Source organism: Hemibagrus wyckioides, linkage group LG11 (genome assembly GCF_019097595.1).
Source record: "Hemibagrus wyckioides isolate EC202008001 linkage group LG11, SWU_Hwy_1.0, whole genome shotgun sequence".
Lineage (NCBI taxonomy): Eukaryota > Metazoa > Chordata > Actinopteri > Siluriformes > Bagridae > Hemibagrus > Hemibagrus wyckioides.
Window position 1 is genome coordinate 23,226,216 of NC_080720.1, and position 27,593 is coordinate 23,253,808.

At 35.8% G+C, this 27,593-nt stretch overlaps 1 protein-coding gene across 1 annotated transcript; it reads left to right on the plus strand.

The window, feature by feature from the left end:
- Positions 1 to 27,214, plus strand: LOC131361384 (serine/threonine-protein kinase 4-like). The gene is made up of 11 exons (XM_058402449.1): positions 1 to 338; positions 3,258 to 3,338; positions 5,740 to 5,868; positions 6,195 to 6,309; positions 6,607 to 6,771; positions 6,987 to 7,154; positions 7,596 to 7,733; positions 9,778 to 9,906; positions 10,195 to 10,387; positions 21,388 to 21,524; positions 25,422 to 27,214. The coding sequence occupies exons 1-11, from the start codon at positions 292 to 294 to the stop codon at positions 25,578 to 25,580; spliced, it is 1,461 nt and encodes a 486-aa protein (XP_058258432.1). The 5' UTR covers positions 1 to 291; the 3' UTR covers positions 25,581 to 27,214.
- Positions 27,215 to 27,593: the final 379 nt, after the last annotated feature.

Below are 27,593 nucleotides of genomic sequence, written 5' to 3' on the forward strand. Positions count from 1 at the left end.
TATCTGGCAACCCAGTTTCTCTCACACTGCGGAACTCCCAACACGGGTGGATTAGAATTTATTAGAAAATAAGACTCTTCACAAATGCTAGTTACTTATTCAGTTCACACATTTTACGGCTTACTAAATAGTTTACACATCCATTAAGCTGAAAAAGAGTGTAAAGCCTGGATAATTTAGTCGTTTAGGTGCGGGTTTAAAATGGTTTAACACCTGCGGTTAGCCACCTAGCATAAAGTTCAATTCAAATGTCGGTATTTAGATAGGTAACGTTAGCAATCATATCAAGTCATGACGGAAACAAGAGAGCAGGTACAGCTAAGGAACAACCCTCGCAGGTAATAATAATAATAATAATAATAATAATAAATAATAATTCATGTTTAATACCGTAATGACGGTATAATATAACTTGTCAACTAAGACAGTCCATTGAATGCGTAGCGAGCTAAGTACTATTAGCTAACATAAGCTTAATATATAGCTATAGCCACATATATATATATATATATATATATATATATATATATAAATATATATGTGGCTATAGATAAATATATATGTGGCTATAGATAAATATATATATATATTTTTTTTTTTTTTTGCTAATCTGCTGATTTATTTCCAGTGAACGTTAATAGGTAACATTTATGTTGAGAATTATTCTTGCGAGTTGGTTTAATTCACTGACGATGTCCGTTTTGCATTTTGAGGAAAAAAAAAATAAAGAAGGAACTTCAGCTTTAACATGCTAATTGCGCGGCTAGCTAGCTAGCCAAGAAGATATGCTAATGAGTTTTATCCACTGTTGATCAGAAAATTATATACAAACATATTAATAATCGAGATATCGCTTGTTACACAGCACTACTGAGTTTTTGATTGTGATTGGTGTTGATGAATTTTTCTGATGGTAGTACCGGCTCATAGGGTTTACATTAATGCGCTCCATCTGATTTTTATCGTTTCCACAGTAGCAGCTACTTCACAAGGAGGTTACGCGCCGCATAACATATTAAGGCTAATAATAAATGCGTTAAACTAACGTGTTATATAACAAGGCAAAGAATGATCATTAAAATGGTGAAGGGGAAGTTTATTGAACATTTATGGTAGGAGTCTTCAGTGTCAGCATTTTGCAGCAGTCAGAGCTGAACTGTTCTTTTTAAAGGCAGATTTGTACTTGCCGTTAATTCCGCGTACACGACACGTGTAGCCTGCTGTCATTTGGAGTGCCACTTGTGCACGTCCTCAGAAACTAACGTAGATAGATGCGATGCAGTACCAACAATATTCGTGAAATCAGTATATCATGTCACACTGTTTCAACTGACTAAACAAATTAACACTGTGTCTCAAATCACATGCTTTTACTAGTGGTGTCTTATCTCGAAAGGGCCAAGGGCAGTTCTTCATTCCACCCAAGCAGAAGCCCCACCTGAGTCTATTTGAAAGCCAAGCTCAACTTATTAAACAGGTGGAATCAGATGAGGCTCGTGCTTGATTGGAATGAAAGTATGCACCCACACCAGCCCTTTCCGGATAAGATTGGACATGCCTGTTATATGCTATTTTAGATGGTTATTAAGTTTTCTATGTTAAGGTTTCCGAAGCAGAAACTCTAATGACTTGTGCTCTTTTTGAAAATTCTTTCTTGCTGGCAGTGTCTCCGAAACTGAGGATGCAACTGCTTATAGGTACCTCAGGGTTGGACAAGTCACTAGCCACAGCTGTGATTTTTAAATGTATATTTGCTTGGCAGACATATTTTTTTTATCAGCCAGAAAAAAAAACATATTCTCCACTGTATACAATAATTTTTTTGTATTTATTTTTTATTCATCATAATGTCTTTATACACTTTTAATTAGCAGAATTTACAGAATGTTCTGTTTTACTCACCTTGGCATGGAAAATAGCCATTGATGCTGTCATGGCATTAAAAGCACAAAAAAAGAAAGAAACTTTATGAAATAAAATGAGAGTCTGTAAGAAAATATTTAAGCATACAGTCTGAAGCCTTTCTCTTATTTAATACAAGGAGCTTTGCATCTCCTGGTACATATTTGATGAATGTTGCTCTGGTAGACACCTTGTGAAAATTGCACCCTTGCCATTATTAGTGAATGAACCTGAAGTAGAGGAATTGTTGTGGTTATAATGCAGAAGTGTTTGTGTGAGTAGCCTATTGAAGGTAGGAACTAAGTTCTTAGAGGGGGAATGAAAAAGTCATTATAGCATATGATTGGTTAGAGGACTCGTTTAAGCCAGTCGTTTGTTGATTGTAATTTCACGCTTCTGTTTTATTTGACTGCATCGTAACTGACATCACACATTCCATATCAATTTTCACAATTTCAGGTATTAGAAGTGTAGGGTTGTGCATTATAATATCATAAATCTGGCAGCAGCAATCACAAAACCTCAGCTGGTTGGTGGATTTCTTGGGTGATTCTGCAATAATTCTGTAGTAACAGTAAAAGAAAAACTTAACAGTGCATTTTCATTATAATGTGCTTTCATCCAAGTTGTCTAACAGATATTGACTGTATATTGAAGTCAAACATGCGTTGATAATTTTTTTTCATATTACAGTAGTAAAAGAAATCTGCAAATACTTACAGCTCAATTTGGTTTTTCCACCAGCCTACTATAAATCTTTTTTTTAATTTATTTTTTAAAATAAAATCAGGACTTTAAATCAATGTTTTGTGGAGAGATGTGAATTATTTTCCCAGCAGGGGTCTCACACACACCTCTACTTTCATATCGCCCTGCCCCAGTAGCTAATGTGATAGCTCCTGATACTCTACAAACAGACACCCAGTGTCCTGGCTAATCTTATAAAGACTTTCAGCAATAAAATAACTCATTTGTTTATACTGATTGAAAATGTCTGATAAGTGGATTTCTGTTCTGCTGTACTGTGAGAAAGAGTCAAATTATACATACTAGAACTGTTCGATTTGTGCCCAGTTTAATAGCCATTAGTGTTGTTACAGTTAGCAGAACATGAGTAGAATTTGACTGAAGCTATACATGTCCTAGGGGGAAATTAAGGAAGTGATAATTTGGTCCTGAAACCTGTCAGCAAGTTCCACAGGAAAAGCCTCTTTTCATATTCATCATCAACTATGGCTGTGTGTAGTTAAACACGATAAAAAAGCTAGCTTTTTGCAGTTACCACCAAAAAGAATAGCTTTTTATTCAGACATGATATGACTTTTAAATTGTGGAATTTCTCATTATGTCTTTAGGCAGCTGAAGAAGCTTAGTGAGGACAGTTTGACCAAGCAGCCTGAAGAAGTGTTTGATATATTAGAGAAACTTGGAGAGGGGTAAGTACTCATGCCACAGTGACATTTTAAAACTGCTGGCCATTCAGAAGTGTCTTCATGAAAAATGAGTTTCCATGAAAACTGAAGTAATAACAGTTAAAATTGTTGCTTTTACTCCTCTGACTGTGGGTTGATTGCCTGAAGATTATCCCATGGTTAAATATAGTTACCGAACCTAAATTAATCTGACAGGTAGCATATACCATTGTATGGTATATGGCCAAGGTATGTGGACACCTGACCGTGATATAATACTATTTGACATAAATTTAGTGTATATTATCGTGCTTTCAACCAGTCAGCACAAGAGCATACTCGGAAATGAATGTGCAGTTCACAGCACCATGCCCTCACTGATACCCATTGATACCCATGCCCAGGTCAACCCATCCTCATGTCCTGTGCTAAAGATGCATTTTAAATGCCGCAGCATCTAAACCAGGGGTCTCCAACACATCACTTCCAACTTCTGAGTAGCTCGCCTAAAGTTTCATAGAATATGTACAAAATTGATAATATGAATATAATCCTGTTTAAATTTCATCCTAATGAAAATCATGTCCCACCCCTTTCCGGTGTTGTATCGAGATCTGACCCCAAGACAAATCGTGCTTCTCCACACATGCGTGTGCATCACAGCTTACTACAGTTGTTTATCAATTGATTTCACACACAGCTAGCACCAAGACCATACATTGAAATGTCATATAAACTCAAATCTATAACTACAAATTGAAGTAGTTTGGATAAAGAATAAAGAAAACACTTGGTAGATCCATTCAGCTTAGAAGCTGCTGGATTTGATAGCATTAGGAATAAAGCTACCAAGCTCCTAAAGCAAAACCGCTGAATAAATCTATCCTGCTGCACAAAGATGAAGACGAGTGAGCTGTAGACATTTCTTATTAGTGCAGGTGGTGTTTCTTAGTGAAGTACTGTTTAATAGTTCCAATTGAAAATGTATACGAATGCCATAAAAACACTATTATTTAATCACATAAAGTCTAATACAATTTCGGTCTCTGTTTTTAAATTAATATCACCTTCAGTATCAAAGGTGTTTTCTTTTTTTTTTTTCTTCTTTTTTTTTTTTACAAAAAGAGTCTTTTTCAGACTTGCTGAGGTCATCAGGCTATGTGCCAGGGGCCTTGTAAGTAACAATTTGCTGATAAATAACTGAATCCATGTGTATGAACGAAATCTGACAAAAATAACTAAGTCTAGTCAGCAAACCTGTTGTGTTAAATCAACTAACTCAACTCAGCAATTAACATGCTGTTTATGTGAATGTAAAATATGACTGTTTGATATTGACATGTTTTGGTCTTGGCCACCTTAATTTTGTCAAAGTAGCTCTCAGAGTAAAAAAGTTTAGAGACCCCTGATCTAAACATTAAAAGCTTGGCATGGCAGCAACCGACACATATATTATTATATTATATATACATATATATATATACACAGCTCTGGAAAAAAAATAAGAGACCACTGCCCAATCTCCAGATTTGAACCCTATTAAAAACCTCTGGAATGTCATCAAGAGGAAGATGGATGGTCACAAACCATCAAGCAAAGCTGAGCTGTTTGCTTTTTTTTTTTTTTAAAAGTGGTATAAAGTTCCCCAACAGCAGTGTGAAATACTGGTGGGGAGCATGGAGCCAAAACGCATGCAAATCAGGGTTATTCCACCAAATACTGATTTCTGAATGTTATGTAGCCAAAGCATTAACACAGTTTGTTTACAAATTATTTGCATTTTGTTTTATTTGAGTTATTAAAGCTCTGCAAATACTGCATGATCTTGGGTTATTTTGATGTGTTGTCATTTCCTTTAAATATACACTCTAAATAACAATAGTTATATTTTGAATTTAGAATAAATATTGTCAGCAGTTCACAAAAAATGAAACAAAACTGTTCATCGCACCAAAACATGCACCTGTAAGAAAAAAACATGAGACCACTGCAAAATAATCAGTTTCTTATGTTTTCCAGAGCTGTATATACACACACACAGCTGAGTAAAATGTTTCATTATGCTTGTTTTATGATTTAAAAGCTTAATATTAAGTATGTTATTCATTTTAATATCGGTGGTGATATGGACTTCAGTGAGTATCAAAACTCTGTGTGAAAAATCTGTCAGTGTATCCCTAACATGTCCATTTGTTTGTGTATGATAAAAAAAAGAATATTCAAATTTTATTACTAAAGCAGCTAAGCATAAGGAAAATTCTAAACTATTTGTTGTACACAGAGTGTTCAGTGAAATAAGGGAACCTCAGCTTGAATGTCTAGACTTGATGAAGCGATAAAACAAGACTCGCTGTGGTTGAGCAGGCATTTTATCCTCATCTCTTGTACCGTCTATGGTCATTAATGTGATATAAACCTTTTGCAGGTCTTATGGCAGCGTATTCAAGGCACATTATAAAGAGACTGGGGAGATTGTGGCAATTAAACAGGTTCCTGTGGAGTCAGACCTACAAGAAATCATTAAAGAGATCTCCATTATGCAGCAGTGCAACAGGTTTGCTCACAAAGACACATACATCCCTCCTTTCCTGGTACATCTGTCTAGTAATGACACAATGAAGGTCTTTGATTTATGCATTTTTTGTGGTTTTCAGTTATGATTAACAAAAAAATGTTAGTCTCAACAACTTGCATATAGTCTCTGTTTAGTGTTTTTTTTTTTTTTCCTTGGAACAATAGTACTCAGACTGCAGAAAAAGTGCCCAGTGTGAAAACCACCTCTGTTGTTTTCTACACGAAGATTTATATTTATCACATTAATTAGATATTCTTTCTTTCAAGATTGCGCATTGATTGTTTTGTTTTTGCCTTTTGCCCCAGTCCGCATGTGGTAAGATATTATGGCAGTTACTTTAAGAACAGTGATCTCTGGATTGTAATGGAGTACTGTGGGGCTGGCTCTGTGTCTGACATTATCAGACTACGAAACAAAACAGTAAGTAAAATCCCTTCTTCAAAGTCTTGTGGTGCTGAAATTGTTTAAAAAAAAGAAAAAAATGCAAATAATAGGCAACAACAATCTGGTGTTTGTATTTATGGGAGGCGCAGAAAAGACATTCAGAGCTACACATTTTCATTACATTACATCAGCTAAATAGCTTATTGAATAGTACCCTTTATTAGTTGTTCACCTCTGTCAGTATGTGCCCTTTTATGTAGTTTGGAAAGATCAGTATAGTAAAGCACTGTCCCTGAAATCTATCATAATTTTCTGTGTTTTTGTGTGTGACAGTTAAAAGAAGATGAAATTGCCGCCATTATGCAGTCCACTCTTAAGGGACTGGAATACTTGCACTTCATGAGAAAGATCCACAGAGACATCAAAGCGGGAAACATCCTGCTGAACTCTGAAGGACAGGCCAAACTTGCCGACTTTGGTGTTGCTGGACAGCTAACTGTGAGGGCAAACATTGTTTAGAGTGCATATATAAAGAAATGACATTTTCGTAAATTTGTTTTGAAATTCTTGGACCAGTGTGTGCAGTACTATGATGCAAGGTTTAGTAGGAAATAGATACTGTATACGAAGTAGTATAATTGCATTGTATAACTGATAGAAAATTATTGGAATTTTGTTTAACATCTACATTTTGCCTCTGATTTGTCTCTTAGGACACAATGGCGAAACGCAACACAGTGATTGGAACACCGTTTTGGATGGCTCCAGAGGTCATTCAGGAAATTGGCTATAACTGTGTAGCAGATATCTGGTCCCTGGGCATCACTGCTATAGAGATGGCTGAAGGGAAGCCACCATATGCAGACATACACCCTATGAGGGTAAAAGCTTAACCTTTTGAAATTATGATATAATTTCATAAGTTTACAGTATATATCAAAGTAGAACAATATTGTGCATATTATTCCAGACATTATGATGCTTTTTCATCGCACAGAACTTATAGCAATGACCCAGATTTTTACAATTTTACTGAAAAAGAACAGTTTTACACAGAACACAGAAAATTCACAGCCTCAATTTCAGATTTATGTGGTTTTGGGTTTTGAATATAACTTATGATGATTCTTGTGGGGGTGGGGGGGGCTGTTAGTAGTAAATATGTATAAATATGGCTATTTTTATAACTATATTTGTATACATAATCTATACCTATATAATTGACATTGTGAGACCTCCCAGAGACTGTCTAATAATAATTTGAAATGCTGAATTTATTCATTTCTAATTGCTGGTGTATCTGTGGGTTGTTGTTGAAACAGGCAATATTCATGATTCCAACAAATCCCCCACCAACATTTCGTAACCCTGACCAGTGGTCAGAACCTTTCAGGGATTTTGTGTCACAATGCCTGATTAAAAATCCTGAGAACAGAGCAACAGCGACACAGCTATTACAGGTTTGTTGGTTTTCTTCTCTCTGTGTCCACAGTGTTAACCACAGTGTTTGTGTTAATTGTTGATTATCAACTGAAACTGACATTTATAATTATTACATGTAATTATTTATTAAGGCAGCATTTAGCATGTATTTACATTTAGCATTTATATATTAATTACTTTACAACATATTATAACTTTTATGTTTAAAGTTTTACATATTTCAATATCCATATATTATATATTGTTTTCTTAATAATATATACATAAAATAATAGCGTTTTGGGGATTACTGTTGTCTTTGTTGGAGATGGTTAGTCATGGTCATATGCTTCACTATAGTCATAATGTGCATGGAAAAAGTGTGTGTGAACACAAGGAGCTTATTTAATACACTGTACTGTTAATGCATCACAGTTTGTCAGCTTCTGTGGGCAGTAAGGCCAGTAGCCACATTGTGGGATAATCTTTAAGCATTTATTGCAAAGGAGAATGTTTTAGCAGCATCATTATTTTCTTATTTACTGCCCCAGTCATCCAACCTTCACTCACTCACACTCTCTCTCTCTCAGCATATCTATCTTTCTGTCTCTTGCATCTCCATGACCCTGAACTACCTACATGCCACAGCCAATTTATAAAAAAGGCTGGTTGATTTCTCGGAACAGATTAATAATTAAAATTGCAATTTTAATGAGATAAAAAATACTTGCACTTGTCAAAACTCCTCGGCACAGTGCCACATATACTGCCTTGCAAAAATATTCAGCCCCCTTAAAAATCATCAGGTTCATCTGGATTACATATGACACAGAGTATATTTAATCCAAACCAGTATGCTCTTAAAGTAAATGTTCTAAATGTTCTAAAGCAAATTAACTATTTGTGAAAAAAAACATTCAACCTCTTCAGACTGATACTTGCTAGCATACCTTTTTCTGCAGTAAGAGCTTTAGGTCTGTTGGGGTAAGTTCTTACCAGCTTTGCACACTGGAAGTGATTTTTGGCATCATTGTCCTGCTAAAGTTTCTCCCAATTTTATTTTATTTATATAAAATAATAATTATTTATAAATAATTAATAATATAAATAATAATAATTACTCAGCTGACTGAGACTTTTTCTTGTAATACCTGCCTGTATTTTGCTCAGTCTGTTCTTCCTTCAGTATTGACAAGAAGCCCATTTTCTAAAGATGACCAGTGTTCCTAGAGTATGATATTGTCAATGTAGAGATTATGCTGTTTGAAATTAGGTTTGCACCACACATGGCATTTTGAAACCAACTTGTCACAAACAAATAGCTCAATCTTGGTTGTATTACATCTTGTTCTTTCATATGGATTTTCTTGAGCAGTTTTTTTTCCCTATCCACCCTCCCATACAATTCTCAATTTTGTGGAGCTCAAGAAATGGTTGTCTGGTGTGACTTATGGCTTCACTGTGGCTGTCCTCACCAGTTTCTGTCTTGTTTTTGTCCCCTGAGTTTTGAGGGAGGGGCTTGTGTAACTCTTGATCCAGCAGTGTTACTTCTCCAGTGCTTTTTTTTTTTTCCATTTTATTTACCCTCCTCTCTTTCAGACGGACAGTCTCTTAAATGACAGTGTGCTTTTTCTTCAGAAAATGGGAGTTATAATATTTCACCAAAAAAGGCCAAACAATAATCCAGTTGTGTTCTTGTTAGGGCAGTATCTTCATCAGTATGGGGCTGTTGAATGCAAGCAGCATTTTTTTAATACTTGCTGACCATTAACTACTTTGACTTTCACTGTAAAAGAACATTTCTGCATTAAAAATACTGATAGAAAAAATATGGGTATGTATTATTTGTTATTAAGACAAATCTGATACATTTAATGAGATTAATACTTTTGAAAGCCACTATATGGGTGGTGATAGCTCAATGACTTGGTCATTAAATGGTCAGTAAATCCCAGCACTACAGAGCTGCAAATGTTGGGTGCTTAATCAAGAATAATTGTAAATGTATATCATATGGTAGTATCGCATATGTAAATTTAATATATATAATGTGTGTGTTTGTATTTGTATATTTTTTTTTAGCACCCATTCATAAAGAATGCTAAGTCCAATAGTGTACTGAGAGCACTCATTACAGAAGCTATGGAGTTCAAATTGAAGAAACAGGAAACTGAACAGAGGGAACAGGACACAGAGGATGAAGAAAACTCGGTACCTAAAACAGCTGCTTAACATTGTATAGAGTTTTTTTTCCAAAATATGTTATTTGTGTCTGCAGCCTAATATTGCCAGGATTCCCCCAGTCAGTAATGCCGATGAATAGCTATTATTAATATGTAACTTGATAAAATTTTAATTAAAAGTAATATAAAATGCAGTACATGCAGAGTATATATTTTTGTCTTTGTTCTAGTAAGTTGATTTATGCTTTGGAATGAGTAGTTGCCATTGTATATTTTTGTAAGCTTTAATACTGTTGTTTGCCTTTGGCTCAATCAGGATGAAGATGAAGTTGATCAGGGTACAATGGTGAGGGCCAGTGCATCAGATCTAGGAACTGTCCGTGCAGTTGGCTCACTTGGAAGTTCATTGGGGACCATGATAGAGCACAACGACAGCACCTTGGAGTCTCAGCTTGGCACCATGGTCATAAACTCAGAGGATGAAGAGGAGGATGCAGGCACCATGAAACGTGAGTGAACACGTAGAGTTCTTTCTCATATTCCACTGTATGTTTATATTAATGTTGTGTTATACCTACATAAAAATGTCATTTTTATACGCAACATTTTTCACATGCTTAGCTGTGCAGCTTATATATACTGCTCAAAAAATTAAGGGAACACTTAATTCACACATTGGAATTGATGAACAAAATATTAAAGTTTTCAAATCTTCAAAATTCAAGTCTATACTTATTTAAGTTGTGTAATTTGTTAAGAACAAAATGATGTGGCAACTTGCATGAAATTCATCAGAGCAGCTCATAATGTAAGTCAGTAGTGTGTATGGCTCCCACATGCCTACATTAACTCCTGACAACGTCTGGGCATTTTCCTGTTGTCATGGTGGACATGGCAGATTCTTTTACCTCTGTGCTCAGTGTGAACCTGCTCTCATCTATAAAGAGAATGAGGTGCATTGGTGGATCTGCCAATTCTGGTGTTTTCTGGCAAATGACAATCAAGCTGCATGGTGCTGGGCTGTGACATGTGTCTCTAGATGATGTATAATCTCACATGTCCAGACCTTCAGACTCATGGCAGAAGGTCTGGACTCCATAACAGCAATTATTGGCCAAGGACTGCCCAAGAGGGTATCTGACTGACATGTAAAGCAACCAATCACAGTTTGCTTTGTTCAGCTTCATGTTTAGGGGTGTGAAAATGTAAAGTTGATGTCCCTACAAAAACAGACCGGTGTGGCCCTCATGCCACCCTCTTGGAGTCTGTTTCCAACAGTTCACTCAAAAACATGCACACCAGTAGCCTGCTGGAGGTCATTTTGTAGGCCTCTGGCAGCACTTTTCCTGTTCCTCCTCACACAAAGGAGCAGATACTAGTCCTACTGCTGGGTGGTTGACCTGTCCAGCTCTTGACATATAACAGCCCGTCTTATGGTATCTCCTCCATGTCCTTGAAACTGTGCTAGAAGACAGACCAAACCTCCTTATGACATCAAGTATGGATGTGCCATCCTTGAGGAGCTGGACTACCTGCGTAACCTGATTGGGTTGCAAGTACTGGCTCATGCTACAAGTGGTGACAATTACCCTAACAAAACACAAATCTTTTTGGTGGTTGTCTAGCTTTTGCCTCTCCAGTACACCTATTGTACACCAGGTGACCTGATTCATAATCACTTATGCTTCCCAACTGTTGTTTTAATTGACTTGGTGTTATGCTTTGATGATTAAATGTTCCCTTAATTTTTTGATTAGTGGAGATTAAAATCAACATCCACTAGAGGTCAAATCTGAGCCAAAACATCCACAGCCAGCAGGATTTTTATATCGACCAGTAGAATGTTTATCAATTCATGCTGACTATTTTGGGACACATTTGTGCAGCAGCATGGAGATTAATCTATATGGTGGAGAAGGAAACAGCAGAACACAAGGAAATGTCCTGTGTGTAGTTTGTGATAGTGATTTACTATTTTAGATTTGCCAAATCAGATCATTTAATAGTTATCACTGTTGTCATTTAGTAGCATCCTCTGTGTTGCCTGCACTTTAATCCCTGTGGGCAGTCTTATGCTCTTATGGCTTGCTTTCTCCAGTTTCAATACAGACACCTCACCATCTGCAAAATGATCCCAATCAATCAGCCCAGGGAAGTAAACTCCAATCCCCCTCTCCTTCTAATGGAAAAATATTGGATTAGTATAGATCTGTACCAAGAGCCTTACCTCTCACATAAAAGAATGCATGATCTAGATCAGCCTTTATAATGAAAATAGCACACATAGGTCTTTTTTTCAAGCACTTTATCTTACTCTCCCAGATTTGCATGAGGATTTAAATAATTGTTTTCATACCTTAATAAATAGGAAAATGCTGAAGATGCCAGTTAACAGTGTAATATACAAACAGTTGTATTTAACATCTGCAGATTATGTTTAAATGTTTAGTGATGTACAGTAATCCCCTGTTTATCGCGGGGGTTACGTTCCAAAACCACCAGCGATAAACGAAAATCCGCAATACATAGATGCCACCCCCAAATGCTTTTTCATTGTTTAAGCAGTAAATTACCCTCCCACAATCTTTAAACACACACAACATTTGCAAGCATATAGCGAGATGAATTTTGGGTAAATTCGTAGAAATATCACATTTTTAGTGAGTACTGTATGTATGTATGTTCCTTGCCAGAAGCCTTATAAGGTGCAGAGCGTCTGGGTGACATAATAGGGCTTGCACAGAACAAAACGAAACACTCGGAACAGTGGCACGAGAAAAACTGGGATGCTGGAGAATTCGGCTTCCCTTTTCCCAACTGCATGCATAGCCAGCAGCCTATCATATATCATATGATGAGAACATAAAGTTTAATGCAGATTTGTCATGTGCCATATTTGTGTGCTTAATGTGTTTGTCATTCACGCAGAACATGTTTTATTCCTAATTCTTTTTACACTATTTTTCAATGAATGCGATATACGAATGTGTTTGACCATTCCCAAACACTTCGTCTTGCATTTATAGATACAAACATGCCTTTGGTATGAATGCTTTATTTGCATGCTTACAGTGTCTTTATTGAATAAAGAGCGCTGTGTTACTCCTCATTCTCAATGTCAAAGACTGAATGAATCATAACTTGGTAGTCTAGCAGTTCTGCCTCTTTAAGAAACACAAACAGTTTTTGGTTTATTTTTAAAAGTCCAAAAGTTTTCTGCTTAAAAGCTGAAAAAAACATTGTGGTAGTGTAAAGTTTTAGTTTTACGTTCATATTTGTAACACCCAATGTGTAAATTTAATTGGTATTTTTATCCGAATGAATAATTGCCAAGTTATTCAATTATGAAAATAATCGTTAGTTACGGCCCTAGTTGAAAATAATATGAATATGATAAATCTTGATTATAGCTTTTTTTACTTTAATTTATTAATGTAAATTTATTGTGAAAATTGTCCAGTACTGTGTAAAACACTACTCTATTTGTAGTGTTTGCTGTATTTCCTCAGGTTATTTGTAACATCCAAAATATTTTCTACAAATATTTATTGTATAGGACACGTCATCTGATGTAGATGAGTAAGCACTATGTTTTATTAGAAATGACAAATATGTAAGTATTAATATTTTTTAAAAATTATGGTTTTAATGTATAGTTTTTCAATATTGTATTTGTTATTGCAACAGATTGTACAATATACAATATTGTACAATACAATGTTTATTCAGAAAAGGGAAAGTCTTAATATGTAATGGGGCAATTAATTGCTAGGTAACACTTTATATGAAAACGATATATAATAAAATTAAAATGCCATTTTTTGGTTCCGGCTCCGCCCATGAACAAGATGGCGGCTTAGAAAGTGAGTCCAAAAAGAAAAACAAAGCATATCCTGCTAAGTAACAATACCAGCGAATAGTCGAATTAGAGTAGAATTCAACTGCAGGACAACAATGGAAACGAGAGAAAAGTAAAAGAGTGCAATGGATGTATTAGATACCGAAGACGAGCCACGAGGCGCTGATAGCAATGCTAACATATAAAAGACGGCGGCAGAAAAACAAAAGGTATCGAAAAACCGAAAGTAATCATGGAGCAAATTTTTCAAGAAATACAAGACTTTAGATGAGAAAGTAAATGCCAACTGGACAGTATTAAAAACGAACTAAACAAAACAAATCAGAGAATCGGGGAAGCAGAGGACTGCATTGCCGAAGCGGAAGCTAAGCTAGAGACGATGGAGCTAATTATGAGAGACATGTTAAAGACTCGAGCGCAGCTGGAATATAAGCTTACCGATCAAGAAGCAAGAGCAAGGAGGCAAAACATAAGGATATTCAATGTACCCGAGAATGAGGAAGGTAACTCAATGGTGACTTATGTGGAGAAGCTACTGAGAGACTCACTGAATATTCCCGACACCACCGAGCTCCACATTGAAAGGAGCGGTAATGCCAAAGGCAGCTGCTACGGGCAAACCAAGATCGATAGCGGCTACATTTTTGCTGTATCGAACAAAGGAGGAAATCCTGAGAAAAGCCTGGGAGAAGAGGGAAATCTACATAAACAGCCAAAGGATTGACTTTGACCATGATTTCCCCGCTGCTATTTTAAGCAATTGCAAACAGTACAACGAAGCAAAACGTGTACTGAGAGAGAAGAGGATCCAGTTTCAAACCACATACCCAGCGAGGCTCCGTGTTTTCTATAAAGACAGAACACGACTTTACCAAACAGCAAATGAGGCCACTAAAGACATGCATGAACGTGGCTTCCCAGTGAAGGTGGTTCCTGCCCCACGGAACCCGGCAGAACTACTGGATGCGAATTCATGGCAGACAATGGGAAGGAAAACATCTGAGCCCGACAATGCATCATCCAGACACGCTACCATCAGGTCCAAACTTAACGCTTTTAGAAGGCAATCCCCGTAATAGGGATGAAGGTAGAGGGCTAAAAGATTCTTTAATTGATCTCAGGTTCCTTTTGTTTATGATGGAGAGAATTATTTTGGAGGACAAAGAAAACTGTTGTGCCTTTATGGATGTTTACTCTAAGTTGCCATGGGGGGCCCTGTCTTTATTTAATATTAAAGAGGATTTCCCCCCAAAATTTGGCCTTAACAATGGTCAGATAAAGGGTCATTGGTTTACCTTTACCAAGGAACCCAATATTATATACCTTGATATATGTTCTAATTTGAAAATATGTTGTTGCTTTTGTTCCCACGTTCAACCAGAGAGCCTTGTAGCACAGATAGAAATGCAAAAGAGTTTATTCAACGGACAGAATGAATTCTGAAAAAACTAAGGGTAGTTTCCTTTAACGTTAACGGCATTTTAAAGCAAATAAAAAGATCAAAAATACTAACAAAAATGAGAAGGGAAAAAGCAGACATAATATACTTACAAGAAACACATTTAAATAATAAGGAGCATCAAAAATTAACTAAACTGGGTTTTACTAAAATATTTCTCTTCATATACAGGCAAACATAAGAGAGGAGTTGCTATATTAATCTCAAGTAGAACAAACTTTGAACAAATTAATGAACATAAAGATAAAGAAGGTAGGTACGTTCTGGTGAAAGGAGCAATCAACGGACTGGTATTTACTCTATTCAGTGTATACGCCCCTCCAGGCAGTAACACATCCTTCTATAAAAATATTTCAGATATGATCGCCAAGGTGATTTTAACATCCATTTACAACCTAAACTGGATGTGTCAAATCAGTCTAGTTATAAAGTGACAAATAATAAATTTTGCTCACTAATGAAGAATATAGGTCTAATAGATATCTGGAGGGAAATGTTCCCTACTGCCAGACAATATACCCACTACTCTAACCCACACTCAGTATACACTAGAATAGACTACTTCTTTATTTTTAATAAGGATAGAGAAAAAATTATAGATACAGATATAGGAACAATAGACATAAGTGACCACGCGCCTATGACATCTATATGACAGTAGATCTGAATGAGAGAAAAAGAAACACAACATGGAGGTTTAACTCTAGTATGCTCAATGATTCTGTATTGAAAAAGAAAATGGCAGAGGACATTCAAAGATATTTGGATGAAAACGATAATGAAGTTTCTCCACCTATTTTATGGGATGCAGCCAAAGCAGTACTAAGGGGACAGAAACAGAAGAACTTGCAGGACCTACAAGAGAGGTTAAAACTACTGATGAATAAACATGTCCAAAATAAAAATCCACAAACGTTACAAGACAGAAAATTAAAGATGAAATTAACAATTTGACTTCACAAGAAACAGAAAAACAGATGCTCTATACAAAGCAGCGATATTATGAGAGTGGGCCTAAATTCACCAGATTATTGGCATGGAAATTGAGGAAACAGGCGGACAGAGCAATTTTTAAAATACAAAACCACCAAAATAATACAATAGAAACTGAACAGGACGAAATACAATCGGTCTTTGAATCTTACTATAAAAAACTGTATTCTAAAATGCCTGAGGACAAACAACATGAGACAGACTCCTTTTTAGACAACATTAACCTTCCGGCTATGACGGATGAACAAAATGAAAAATTGAAAGCCAATAAATCACCAGGAAGTGATGGGTTCACTTCAGAGTGGTATAAAGCCCTTAAACAGACACTTGCCCCACTACTCCTATCTACTTTCAACTGGGCACTTAAAAAAGCACAAACCCCTCCAAGCTGGAAGGAAGCTATCACAACTTTAATACCCAAAGAAGGAAAGAATAGACTTGAATGTAAATCATATAGACCGATTTCGATTCTTAATGTGGATTACCGTATTTACACCTCCATAATGTCAAAAAGGATGGAAAACGTTCTTCCAGGACTAATACGAAATGTTCAGACAGGATTTATTTACAAACGACAAACTCAGGGTAATATTAGACGTACGCTACACATAATGGATTATATACAGCAACATAAAGTAGAAGCAATGATAATCAGTTTAGATGCCGAAAAGGCGTTCGACTGGCTCTACCTATACAAAGTCTTAAATAAGTTTTGAATAAGCAAATCAATAGTGGAAAATATCAAAGCTATTTGCGACAATCCAAGAGCAAGAATTAGAATTAACGGTTACTTGATAGACCCACTGATACTTTTTAGAGCCGCTGGCCCAGTATGTTAGACAGGCTGATAAAATTAGTGGTATCCCAATAAATAAAACAGAACACAAGATAGCATGCTATGCAGATGATGTACTTCTATACCTAACCAAGCCAGACATATCACTGCCTGAAATTATGAAATTTCTCAATAAAATTGGCACATTGTCAGGTTACAAACTGAACATAGAAAAGACAGAAATTCTTTCCTATTGTCACCCTTCAGAGAAACTCAAAAATGCTTATCCACTTAAATGGAAGACAGAATCTTTTAAATATTTAGGTGTGACTCTTCATAAAGATTTATCAAAAACTTCAGAGAAAAGCTATAATTCCCTTTATTGTAATGTTAAGAGAGACCTCGACAAATGGAACCTCATCCCATACTTCCCTCTGAGTGCAAGGATTGAAACCATTAAAATAAATGTGCTACCCAGATATTTATACTTATTCCAAACACTCCCAATAAACATTCCAAAACAATATTTTACTGAATGGGACAAAGCCATCTCAAGATTTATATGGCAAGGACAAAGCCCCCGTATTCGCTTCAGAACTTTACAGTTAACAAAAGAGAAAGGAGGTTGGGGCCTACCGTCCCTTAAGAATTATTTTATTTCAGCTCAAATAAGAGCACTGCTTTGCTGGTGTGATCCTCTTTACAAAACTCAGTGGAAGGATATTGAATGCAGTGTGATACCAGACGTTCCCATACAGGCCTTACTGGCAGACAACAAACGCCTAGAATCTATTGAAAGCCTTGAAAATCCAAGGGTGAAATCAGTACTTACTGTTTGGAGAGAACTAACAAAGACATACAAACTGGATAAAGATATTAAAATTTTGGGCTGGTGTGTATATGATTCGAATTTTGCTCCAAATGGCACTGATTTGAGATTTAAATTCTGGATTACAAAGGGTATAACAACCTTTCATCAGATTGTACAAAAAAAACAAATGGAAATTTTTCAGGTTGTAATGGAAAATTTTAAACTGGAGAAACAAGACTTTTACAGATATTTACAAATAAGAAACTATTATAACCACGAAATTAAACAAAATGACAAGGAAGAATACAACCCCTTAATTCAACTATTTATAAAGGCATATAAATCAGAACTCACTAGAGGGACAATATCACAACTGTACAAAAGCATTAGTAACCTGAACAGCCATTCAACCAAATACATCAAAGACAAATGGGAAAAGGAGGGAGGACTAGTCATAACAGATGAAGAGTGGAGGCGGCAGATATGTACATCTCAATGGAGGATCACAAAATCCCACACACGGAAAGAATATTGTTGGAAAAATATATCACACTATTTTATAACACCATCTCAAAGTGCACATTATTCTGGGGACAACACACATTGTTGGAGAAAATGTGGCTGCCAAGTTGCCCATCACTATCATGTTTTCTGGGGTTGTCCCAATGTTCAAAATTATTGGAAAGAGATTAATAAAGCAATGCAAACTATTTTCAAAACATATATTCCCTCTGACTTTAAAACTATGTATTTAGGATACAAAACTCCAGAAATGAAAGAGATAGATGGATACCTTTGGAATATACTACTAGCAGCTGGGGAAAAAGCAATAACAAAAAAATGGTTGACACAAAGTGAACCAACTGTTAGGGACTGGAATGAGGTGACAATGGGGAATAGAAAAAATGACATTCTCTGTAAATCTAATGATGGACCGTTTTGTTGAAAACTGGAAAAAGTGGGAGAAATATGCCAAAGAATGTATACCCAATTATGTTTAAAGGACTACCCAACTGTTGTATACTTCTAGGCCTCTATAATACACCTTTCGTAATCAGCTTTAATCTTTGATGTCTAATATAGCTACACATATTATTGTTCCCTCTCTGGAATTTTTTGTTCTTGTTTGTTTTTGGGTTTTTTGGGGGTTTTTTTTCTCAAGGTTTTGTATAGTGAAGATGACAGTTGATGATGTCTCTATCTGTTAACAATAAAAATAAAAATAAAAAAAGTAGAAAAGTTAGAAAATAGAAAAGTTTTAAGAAAATAAAAAAGGATGAAAAAATAACATAGTTGCATACATTTTCACTTCCCTTAGCTTACTTTATGTATGCACCTTTTGCTTATAATATGCACTCCATCTTTTGGGTAAACATCTACTAACTTAACTTGATTTAGCAGTTTCATTCCACTCTTCCTTGGAAGCTCTAGATCTATCAAAGTACAGGATGTGCGCAGCCCGCTTCAAGTCATTCCACATATTTTCAAAATGATTTCGATCTAGGCTCTGATTGGGCGAATGCAAAATGTTAATCTTCTGAAGTCATTCCGTGACTTCGATTTGTGCTTTGGGTCATTAGCATTCTAGAAGTATTCTTTTTTCCTTCAGCTGTCTAAGACCTGTAGTGGCTAGAAAGTTTCTTTCCAGCCACCCTGTTCCATAGCCTAGACATATGAACAATACAGATTGTTGTGACATGCACTGACTGACCAGTACTATTCCTGCAGCTCCTTTCATTTTGTTGTAGGATTCATGGCAGCCTCTTTGATCAGTTTTTGTTTTGTCCTTTTGTGTTTGGTGGGACGCTCTGTTTTTGTCACTATGGCGCCCCATTTTCTACACTTGTTGATGATGGACTGGTGTTTTGGAATGTGATCCCATACATGGTTTGTAATTCTTTTTTTTCTATTTTGATCTACATTAAAGGTGGATGATGCAGTTTATCTTGATTTAGTTTTTACATCACAAAAACCTGCAATTTTAACAGGGGTGTTTAGACTTTCTATATCCACGGTATCTCTAGTCATCTGTTCACCAGAGATATTTGATGTAACAGTCACATTTAAATAGTTTTACTAATAGTTTTCACATTTATCTGTTTACAACAAATCACACTTATAGTAGGGTTTTGGTAGCAGTAAATGGTTATGCAAAAAATTCTATTATGTGTGTGAAGCTTGAAATCTGTTTAGTTGAAATGCATTTTTGGCCTGATTTCACATATTGTTTTTTAGTGGCTACACAAACCTCAGGCTTTACAATTTATAAGGCAACCATTCCATTTTTTACAATAGCTTTGAATATGATAATCAGTTCAGGGGCATATGACTTTTTACGCATTTTTTTCCACGTAGCCTATTTACACTGTTTAAAATATAAATAACTTTTTTTTACACATCAGTTGTATGTGCATGGAGTTATAACTTGCAATAATCGATTTAATTATCTGCCCCAGAACACCATTATAAGTTGTTTGTTGTAAAATTATTTTTAATTAAATTGATGCAACAATCCAAATTGTCACCCATTGTTTTACAGAATGCATAAGTAAGATTTTGCATGATGTGTTGCATATTTCTGCATATGGAAACAGTTGCCAAGTTCTCATCTGGTCTGTCTCATTCTTTACCTCTGCCACGTAAAGGTTGTAGTTATGAATTTAGTTTTCATTGTCGAGTCTCCTAGGATAGGCTCCAGGTTGTACTGGGAATACTGTTGTGCTGTTTACTGTTATAATTCTCCATGAAATATATTGTTCAGCTACCATTTGCCACTTTGTTTCATGATTTTCAAAAATCTTGTGAAATAGCCATGATTTATTCTAATTTGATGCATTTAGGAAAGTGCAGTGGGATTTTACAGACTTCTTTTTTGCAAATAGTTGTATGATGCATTTCCTCTGAATGATAACTAGGAACAGTGATGGGTCTAATGTTCCATAATCTCATTATGCTTTTCTGATTCTTACTGGCGGTATGCCTGTTAATTATGTATGCTAAACCTTGCAGTTAAAATGCTAATTAATGCTTTTAAGCACCTGCAATGTCATGTTAGTCCTGTGAGTTTTCATTTCTGACCATCAGAGAATAATGATGCACCAGTTTCTTGTCAAAAATATTTCCGTAAATGTTTTTTAAAGAAATTATGTTTGTTTTTTAGCATGTAAAATAATCTTACTACCATTTTTCCTGATATGTTTATAATTCCTCTGATATACAAAAATATCAATTACTGCTTTAAGAAAATGAATGAATGTATTGTTGCATATCTACTGTGCATGCCAGAAAATTCATGTTAGCATGGAGTCAGCTTTCTGGTTATGTATGTGTATTCCCTATGCCTTTGTAGAAGAGCAGAGGTAAGACAATAAGGTAATAACTGAATAATTGAACGGCATAAATAAATGATAAGGTGAGGATCTTCACTTTGTGGGCTGCCTGGAGTTCTGTCGCATCATCAGAAGAAAATAAAAATACATAATACAAATAATTGAATAGCATGCACATTAATTTACATCAAACTCTGTTAAACAGTTCTGCACAAACTTGATCATCAAAAACATTATATGTTTAGCACAGATTAAAACACTATCTTTGTCTTTTTTATTGTAGATCATCAAGAAACAATGCAGCCAGCTAATGCAGTTAAACCATCATTCCTACAGTATTTTGAACAGAAAGAGAAGGAGGACAACAAAAACAGTGACAATGATGGTCACAAACTGCCCACAGAATGGGACATGGAAGTGGTAAGTTCTGTTCAGCGAGTTGTTGATTTATACTGAAGGGTAAAAAACAGTAATATTCGTCATTCAATTGAAATTACGTAGAGTAAGAGACCATAATATTTTGTGCCTTTTTAGATGCTTTTACTTAGATGTGTTACTTTTTCCACAGCTTCTGTAACTTTCCGGTTGCACTGCAATGTTTAATATCAGATCAGTATCAGTATTTTCATGCTAATAATTTCTTTAGACACAAACTTGTTTTTTATGATGTATGATTGTTGGCTGTCCCAGTCCTGGCAAAAAATTATGTTCTGCATATTGGGATACAGATTGATTACCATCAGCAGTCATTAAGTATAGAGTGTAAGAGTCACATTTCTGAATCAGTTGGCTCTAGAAGGTAATGTCAAAGCAAATCAGACCGTATGAATCAGTAATTTGAAAAGACCCTTTTTACCTGCAGAGCTCTGGGTGCAAAAACTTTCAACTTACTCAGGTCAAATCATAAGGCATGGCAAAAGGAAATAAAGATTATGACAAAGACAACTGTCCATTTACTGAATAGTAAAGGCATTGGAGGAAAGTTGCTGCTGATGTTTGATCAAAGTATGCAAACATATCAATATCCATATTAATAGCCTTTTTTTCTTTTATTAATATATTCATCCTTTTTGTTCAGTAGCAGGTAACATGAATCAGTCTATAGGTTTACTACTTAGGTTTGCTACTTAGAGGTTTATCTGTTAACTATTTTTATTGATTGAGTAAATATTTACCAGGAATATGAAGCCATACAGTTTAATGGTCATTTCTTTGCATTCCATGCAATGCTACAATCAACTGAAGATCTGTGTGGTACCAGTAGTGAACCAACAAACTGATATTCAGAGAAATATTATTCTTTATATAAGGCTGTCAGTAATTAATGTCTTAAGGAATCTCTTAATGTCTTGAGGAATCATTCCAACATGCACTGTGCCAGCTGTTCAAAAAACAACCAGACACTGCAAAATTTTAAAATGTCTGTTGACTTAAACTCCTTTAACTAAACTCTCTAACCTATTAGAACAAAAATCATTATTTGTCCCCTTCAGTAGTCAGTTCAGTATCTCCCCTTATGTCCCCTTATCCTTCAGTCTCCGGCACAGTCATTGAGATGGCTTTCGTCTTAGAATGGAGATGGTCTTGTTATTTTTATCTTATTGATTGCACAATATATAGTTACAGGATGCCCGTAAAGGGCACTAAAGAAGTCATCTGGGAGTCGGCGGGAATTGTGTCGTGCTAGAAATGCATTTAAACCTTTCCTTTTTATTTGCTGCTAAAAACACGTTTTTACTTTAAACTGTTTTGTTTAGTCAAGACATAATTGGCTTACACACCACAGCTCAACAGTGCTGTAAAAAGACTTTAAACAAAATTTATAAACTGTGTGTTTCTATAAATGTCTTTATTGTTATAGAATTTAGTTAGATTTCCTCATTACACCATTTCTTTTTTTCCTGCCCCTTATATTCTGCTATCAACATGGTTTCTTTAAGATTCACATTAATGGTCTAACAACTAGAGAGACCAAGAAAATACTATCAATTTTAAAGCAACCAGTATAACACTTTATTTTACTTTCCTAATATTGTATTGATGTCTTGAAATGTTTTGATGAACACATAAACATCTCTGTGCCATATAGGCCATCAGTGCATGTTAGCAAAAAGTTTGAAATATAGAGGTTCAAAAAAAGCTCCGTTGGAGATGAGGTGAGACAGATGTGCAGTATACCCACTATTCCTAGTGAGTGATATGGCTTTCAATTAATACCATAATGTTCAGGATACTTTTGCAATAACTATATTCTGTACAGAATATATAAGGATGAATAGAACAAATGCCTTGAAAATAATTACATTTGAATTTTGCTAAAGCATCAGTAATGCTGTTTTTTAATACCCTTATACCTGTTGTTGAATGAAAATTACCCATAATTACCTTGTGCACAACAGTTACTTTCTATTTAGATACCCCAAAGCTCCATAAATAGTAAAGCTCATATAGTTGAAATGGACTCTTCTCAGAGAAAGAATTTAATGTTATTTTCACTTGTGTGCAGTCTGTACAGTGGGGAAATAAGTATTCAACACGTCAACATTGTTATTAACTCAAGCAATCTGTACTGATACACAGATGTATAAGAATCATAACATTACAATACATAAAAGTTATATTAGTAAAGTAAAATGACACAGGAAAAAGCAATACACACACTAGAAAAAGCAGTACATCAAGACAAGTCAAGGCAGCAGTTGATTTCACTAAGTAGTTCTTCCTCCTACAGAATCAGCTGGGTTAGTGCATGTTTAGAGGTCAGAAAAAGGCTTACTCACCTATGAATGCAAGTATACAAACATCTCATGATGGATAGAGGCTTTCTAGACCTCTACAACATGATTTCTGTGTTTGAAAAAAGAACAGCACTGATTAAAGACGCATTTTGCAACTCCTAAACGTTGATGTAAGGACAGGTTATCCACAGGTTGAAAGAACTTCACTCGACCATCAACTGTCCAGGCACAGGGGCACAAGATTTTTGATTAGAAAGTTAGTCAGAAGAGTAGCCTAAGAGCCAAGGGCCACTCTGAAAGAACTCCAGAAAGACTTGGAGTCAGCGGGTATAGGTTTCAAAGAGAAAACAAACATCGGTCCCAATGCACTTTCACCATGGAAGGCTCCATTCTCCCAGTAATTCACAGGATTTTTCAAATGTTGCAAACTTCAGATGAGCTTTAGCATGCCCTTTCTTCAATAATGTAGTCTTCACAAACCATTCCTGACCAATTTTTGCAGGGTGCATTATCCTGCTGAAAGAGACCACTGCCATTAGGGAAGACTGTTGGATGAAGGTGTATACTTGGCCTGCAGCAAGCGTAGGTGTACGTGTCAAAGTAACATTAATATGAATGCAAGGACCCAAGGCTTTCTAGCAGAATGTTGCCATGAGCATCTGCCAGGTCCAGTTCTGATGCTCACATGTCCATTGTAGGTGCTTTCAGCACTCTGACTGGTATGCAGCTTTGAAGCCCTGTACGCAGCAAGCTGCAATGCACTGTATTCTGACACCTTTCTGTCATAGACAGCATAAAGTTTTTCAGTAATTTATTCACTCATTTATTCAATTTAGTCACTCGCCATGTGCCTGGGTGTCAATGACTATGTTGCCAGATGGCTAGTTGACTTTCTTTGAACCAATTTTGGTAGGGAATGGCTACTGCATACAGAGAGCACACCATAAGCTATCAAAATTTGGGTCATGTCTGTGTGGTTCAGATCCTTGTGCTTGCCAGTTTTTCTGCTTTCAACACTTCAGCTTTGAGAACTGACTGTTCACCTGCTGCCTAATATATCCTATCTCTTGGCATGTGACATTGTATTGAGACAATCGATATTATTCATTTCAGCTCAGTGGTCAGTGGTTTCAATGTTATGGCTGATCGGTGTATATGATTTGAAGCCAAGGTTTATATTTGTTAGCATTTTTAGGTATAAAATTTCACACAGGATTTGCAAAAAATGCTGAAACAATATTGAATATACAGTAACCTGTGGACCACAGAATAGAAAATCAAAATCTGTGTGAAGGGGTCATTATTGTAAACCTGTTAATCAAGGGAAATAAGGGCTAAATACCACCTTTTTCCATATTGCTGTGAAAAAGAGCAGTGTTTATATGTTATGAAGGCAGACTGGATTAAAATAACTTCTATAGAAAGGTTCTAGTTTTGCTAGTTGTGGAAATTAACACTAGCAACATGCCTTGACTTACAAATGAGTGGAGTTTTATTTACTCCATTTGACCGTGATAGTAATCCAAACTTATCATGGAATTTTTACTTAAAAAATGATCTCGCTATACCTATTTTCCAGATACGTTCCTTAAGTGTAGAGGAGCTAAGAAGTCGGCTGGCCTCTCTGGACCCTCAGATGGAGCAGGAGATTGAAGAAATACACCAGCGCTACGAGGCCAAACGCCAGCCCATTCTCGATGCTATTGAGGCCAAAAAGCGACGTCAACAGAACTTCTGAACCAGCTGAAGAAGCTCTTGATGATCCCTCAGCAATGTTCGACATTGTCAGTTACCTATAATGGTACCTGTGCCAGTCCCAGCTACACTTTTCCCTTTTTTTTAACTTTCAATTCTGTCTTTGAATTTGTTGTTTTATTATTTTTAAAATCTGTTGCTGTATCTCTACACCACTGTTGGTACTAGATTGGTGTTACTGTGGGCTCAAAATGCAGGGAACAACCTTTTGTCATACACTGTTTGACTTACTGCACTTTTTTAAGACTTGTGTTACTTTAGCATGTATGTTATATGTTTTTGTCTAAAATAGCTGTGAGTAGCACAATTCACAAAATCTAGTAGTCATAAAACAAGCTAATAATTATTTTGGATGTTCTTATTTTTAGTGTCTTATAAAGCAGGCAACTATATAAAAAAGGTTTATAGAGCTTGTTTGGTTGGTTGGTTGGTTGATTGGTTGTTTTTCCTCTAACCAACATAAAAATAATACAAACCATGCAGTGTATATCTTTTTGAACACAGCCTCTGCTGTATTGTCAAATGACATTTGCTCAATATAGGCACACCCAAGAATGATTGTGTGAATATGTAACTGGAATTGTAAAACTAAAACTGGAACGGTAAATCTGCCAATTTGGAAATAGAACTATTCTACGATAGTGATAGATGTAAAATCAAACATGTCTGCATTTAAAAAAGAGTTGAGTATTGAACTTCTTTACTATCCACAGCTCAGTGTTCACATTCAAGTTGGACATAGTCTTCTAGCAGTGGCAGCAGTAGTACATGTTAACAGTGTAGTCACACAGGCATAAAAATAAGGCTGCTTTCAGTAAGCAATTCTTCTTTTTATAGTTTCCCTGTAATACAACCACAAATAGTTTGCTGATCTGCTGACAGCAGCCAACTCAATACTACTACTTTTAAATTCCATTGTTTAAAAAAAATAATAATAATTTCACCTGTAGTTTAAGCATCAACACTGTTTGTAAACACATTTCCACAACTTCATGTCTGTTAGAATATATTTGATAAAATGGTGTAGTAATTTATAAAACAAAGCATGTGCTGCATACTGAGCTTTTTGTCAAATGGTTAATGTCAGATCAGGCAAAGATAAAGTTGGAAAGTTGACTAAATAAACAATTTTATATAATAGTTTATTTTTTGAAAGTTTTTGGAAGCTAGGAGGGCCTGATATTTTTGTAGCTGGAGTGTGTTTGTTCCTGCAAATTAGACTCAGGTTTAATTGACTCAGGATATATTTGTATGGCAATCCATAGCTACTGTGAAAGACTTTTATAGTGCTTATATACTCCACAAATCACCCCCCACCCCATTATAGTTTTGGAGGATCAGCTGAAAAGCCTTTCTTCTTTTTGGAGTTTGTTACACACTGGAATTACATGACTCTTAAATAGTTTTATCAAACCTTTACAGTAGTAATGCATGCTGCTGCTTCGTTTTTTTTAATGCGCAATGTGAATACAGAACCAATGTCAGTACACCTCATCGGTCCTAACACTGGTCCTGAACAAGGATTTTGTCTGTGCCTTAAATTATGCAAAGTCTATTTGCAAGTGTTTAAAAGTTGGATTTGTTTTGTGTGAGAAAAATAAACTGGATTCATTATAATTATGATGTTTTACCTTATTTGATCTTTAAATGTTTCCTTTTGAATGAGTAAAGTGGCTGTATGTGCCAAACTAACATCCACATGGATGCCAGCACCCAAGGTTTCCCAACAGAACATTGTCCAGAGCCTCTGCCGGTTTGCCTTCTTTCTGTAGTACACCCTGGTGTCATCTTTTCCCCAGATAATGAAGCACATGCACCCAGCCTGCCACATGTGAAAGAAAGCGTAGTTCATTAGACTATGCCACTTTATTTCCATTGTCCAGTTCTGATGCCCAAGGCACTTTTGACAGTGATCAGCATGAGCACTCAGTCTGGTCTAACTATGCAGCATGCTGAAATGCACTGTCTGACACCTTTCTCCTATAGCCAGCATTGC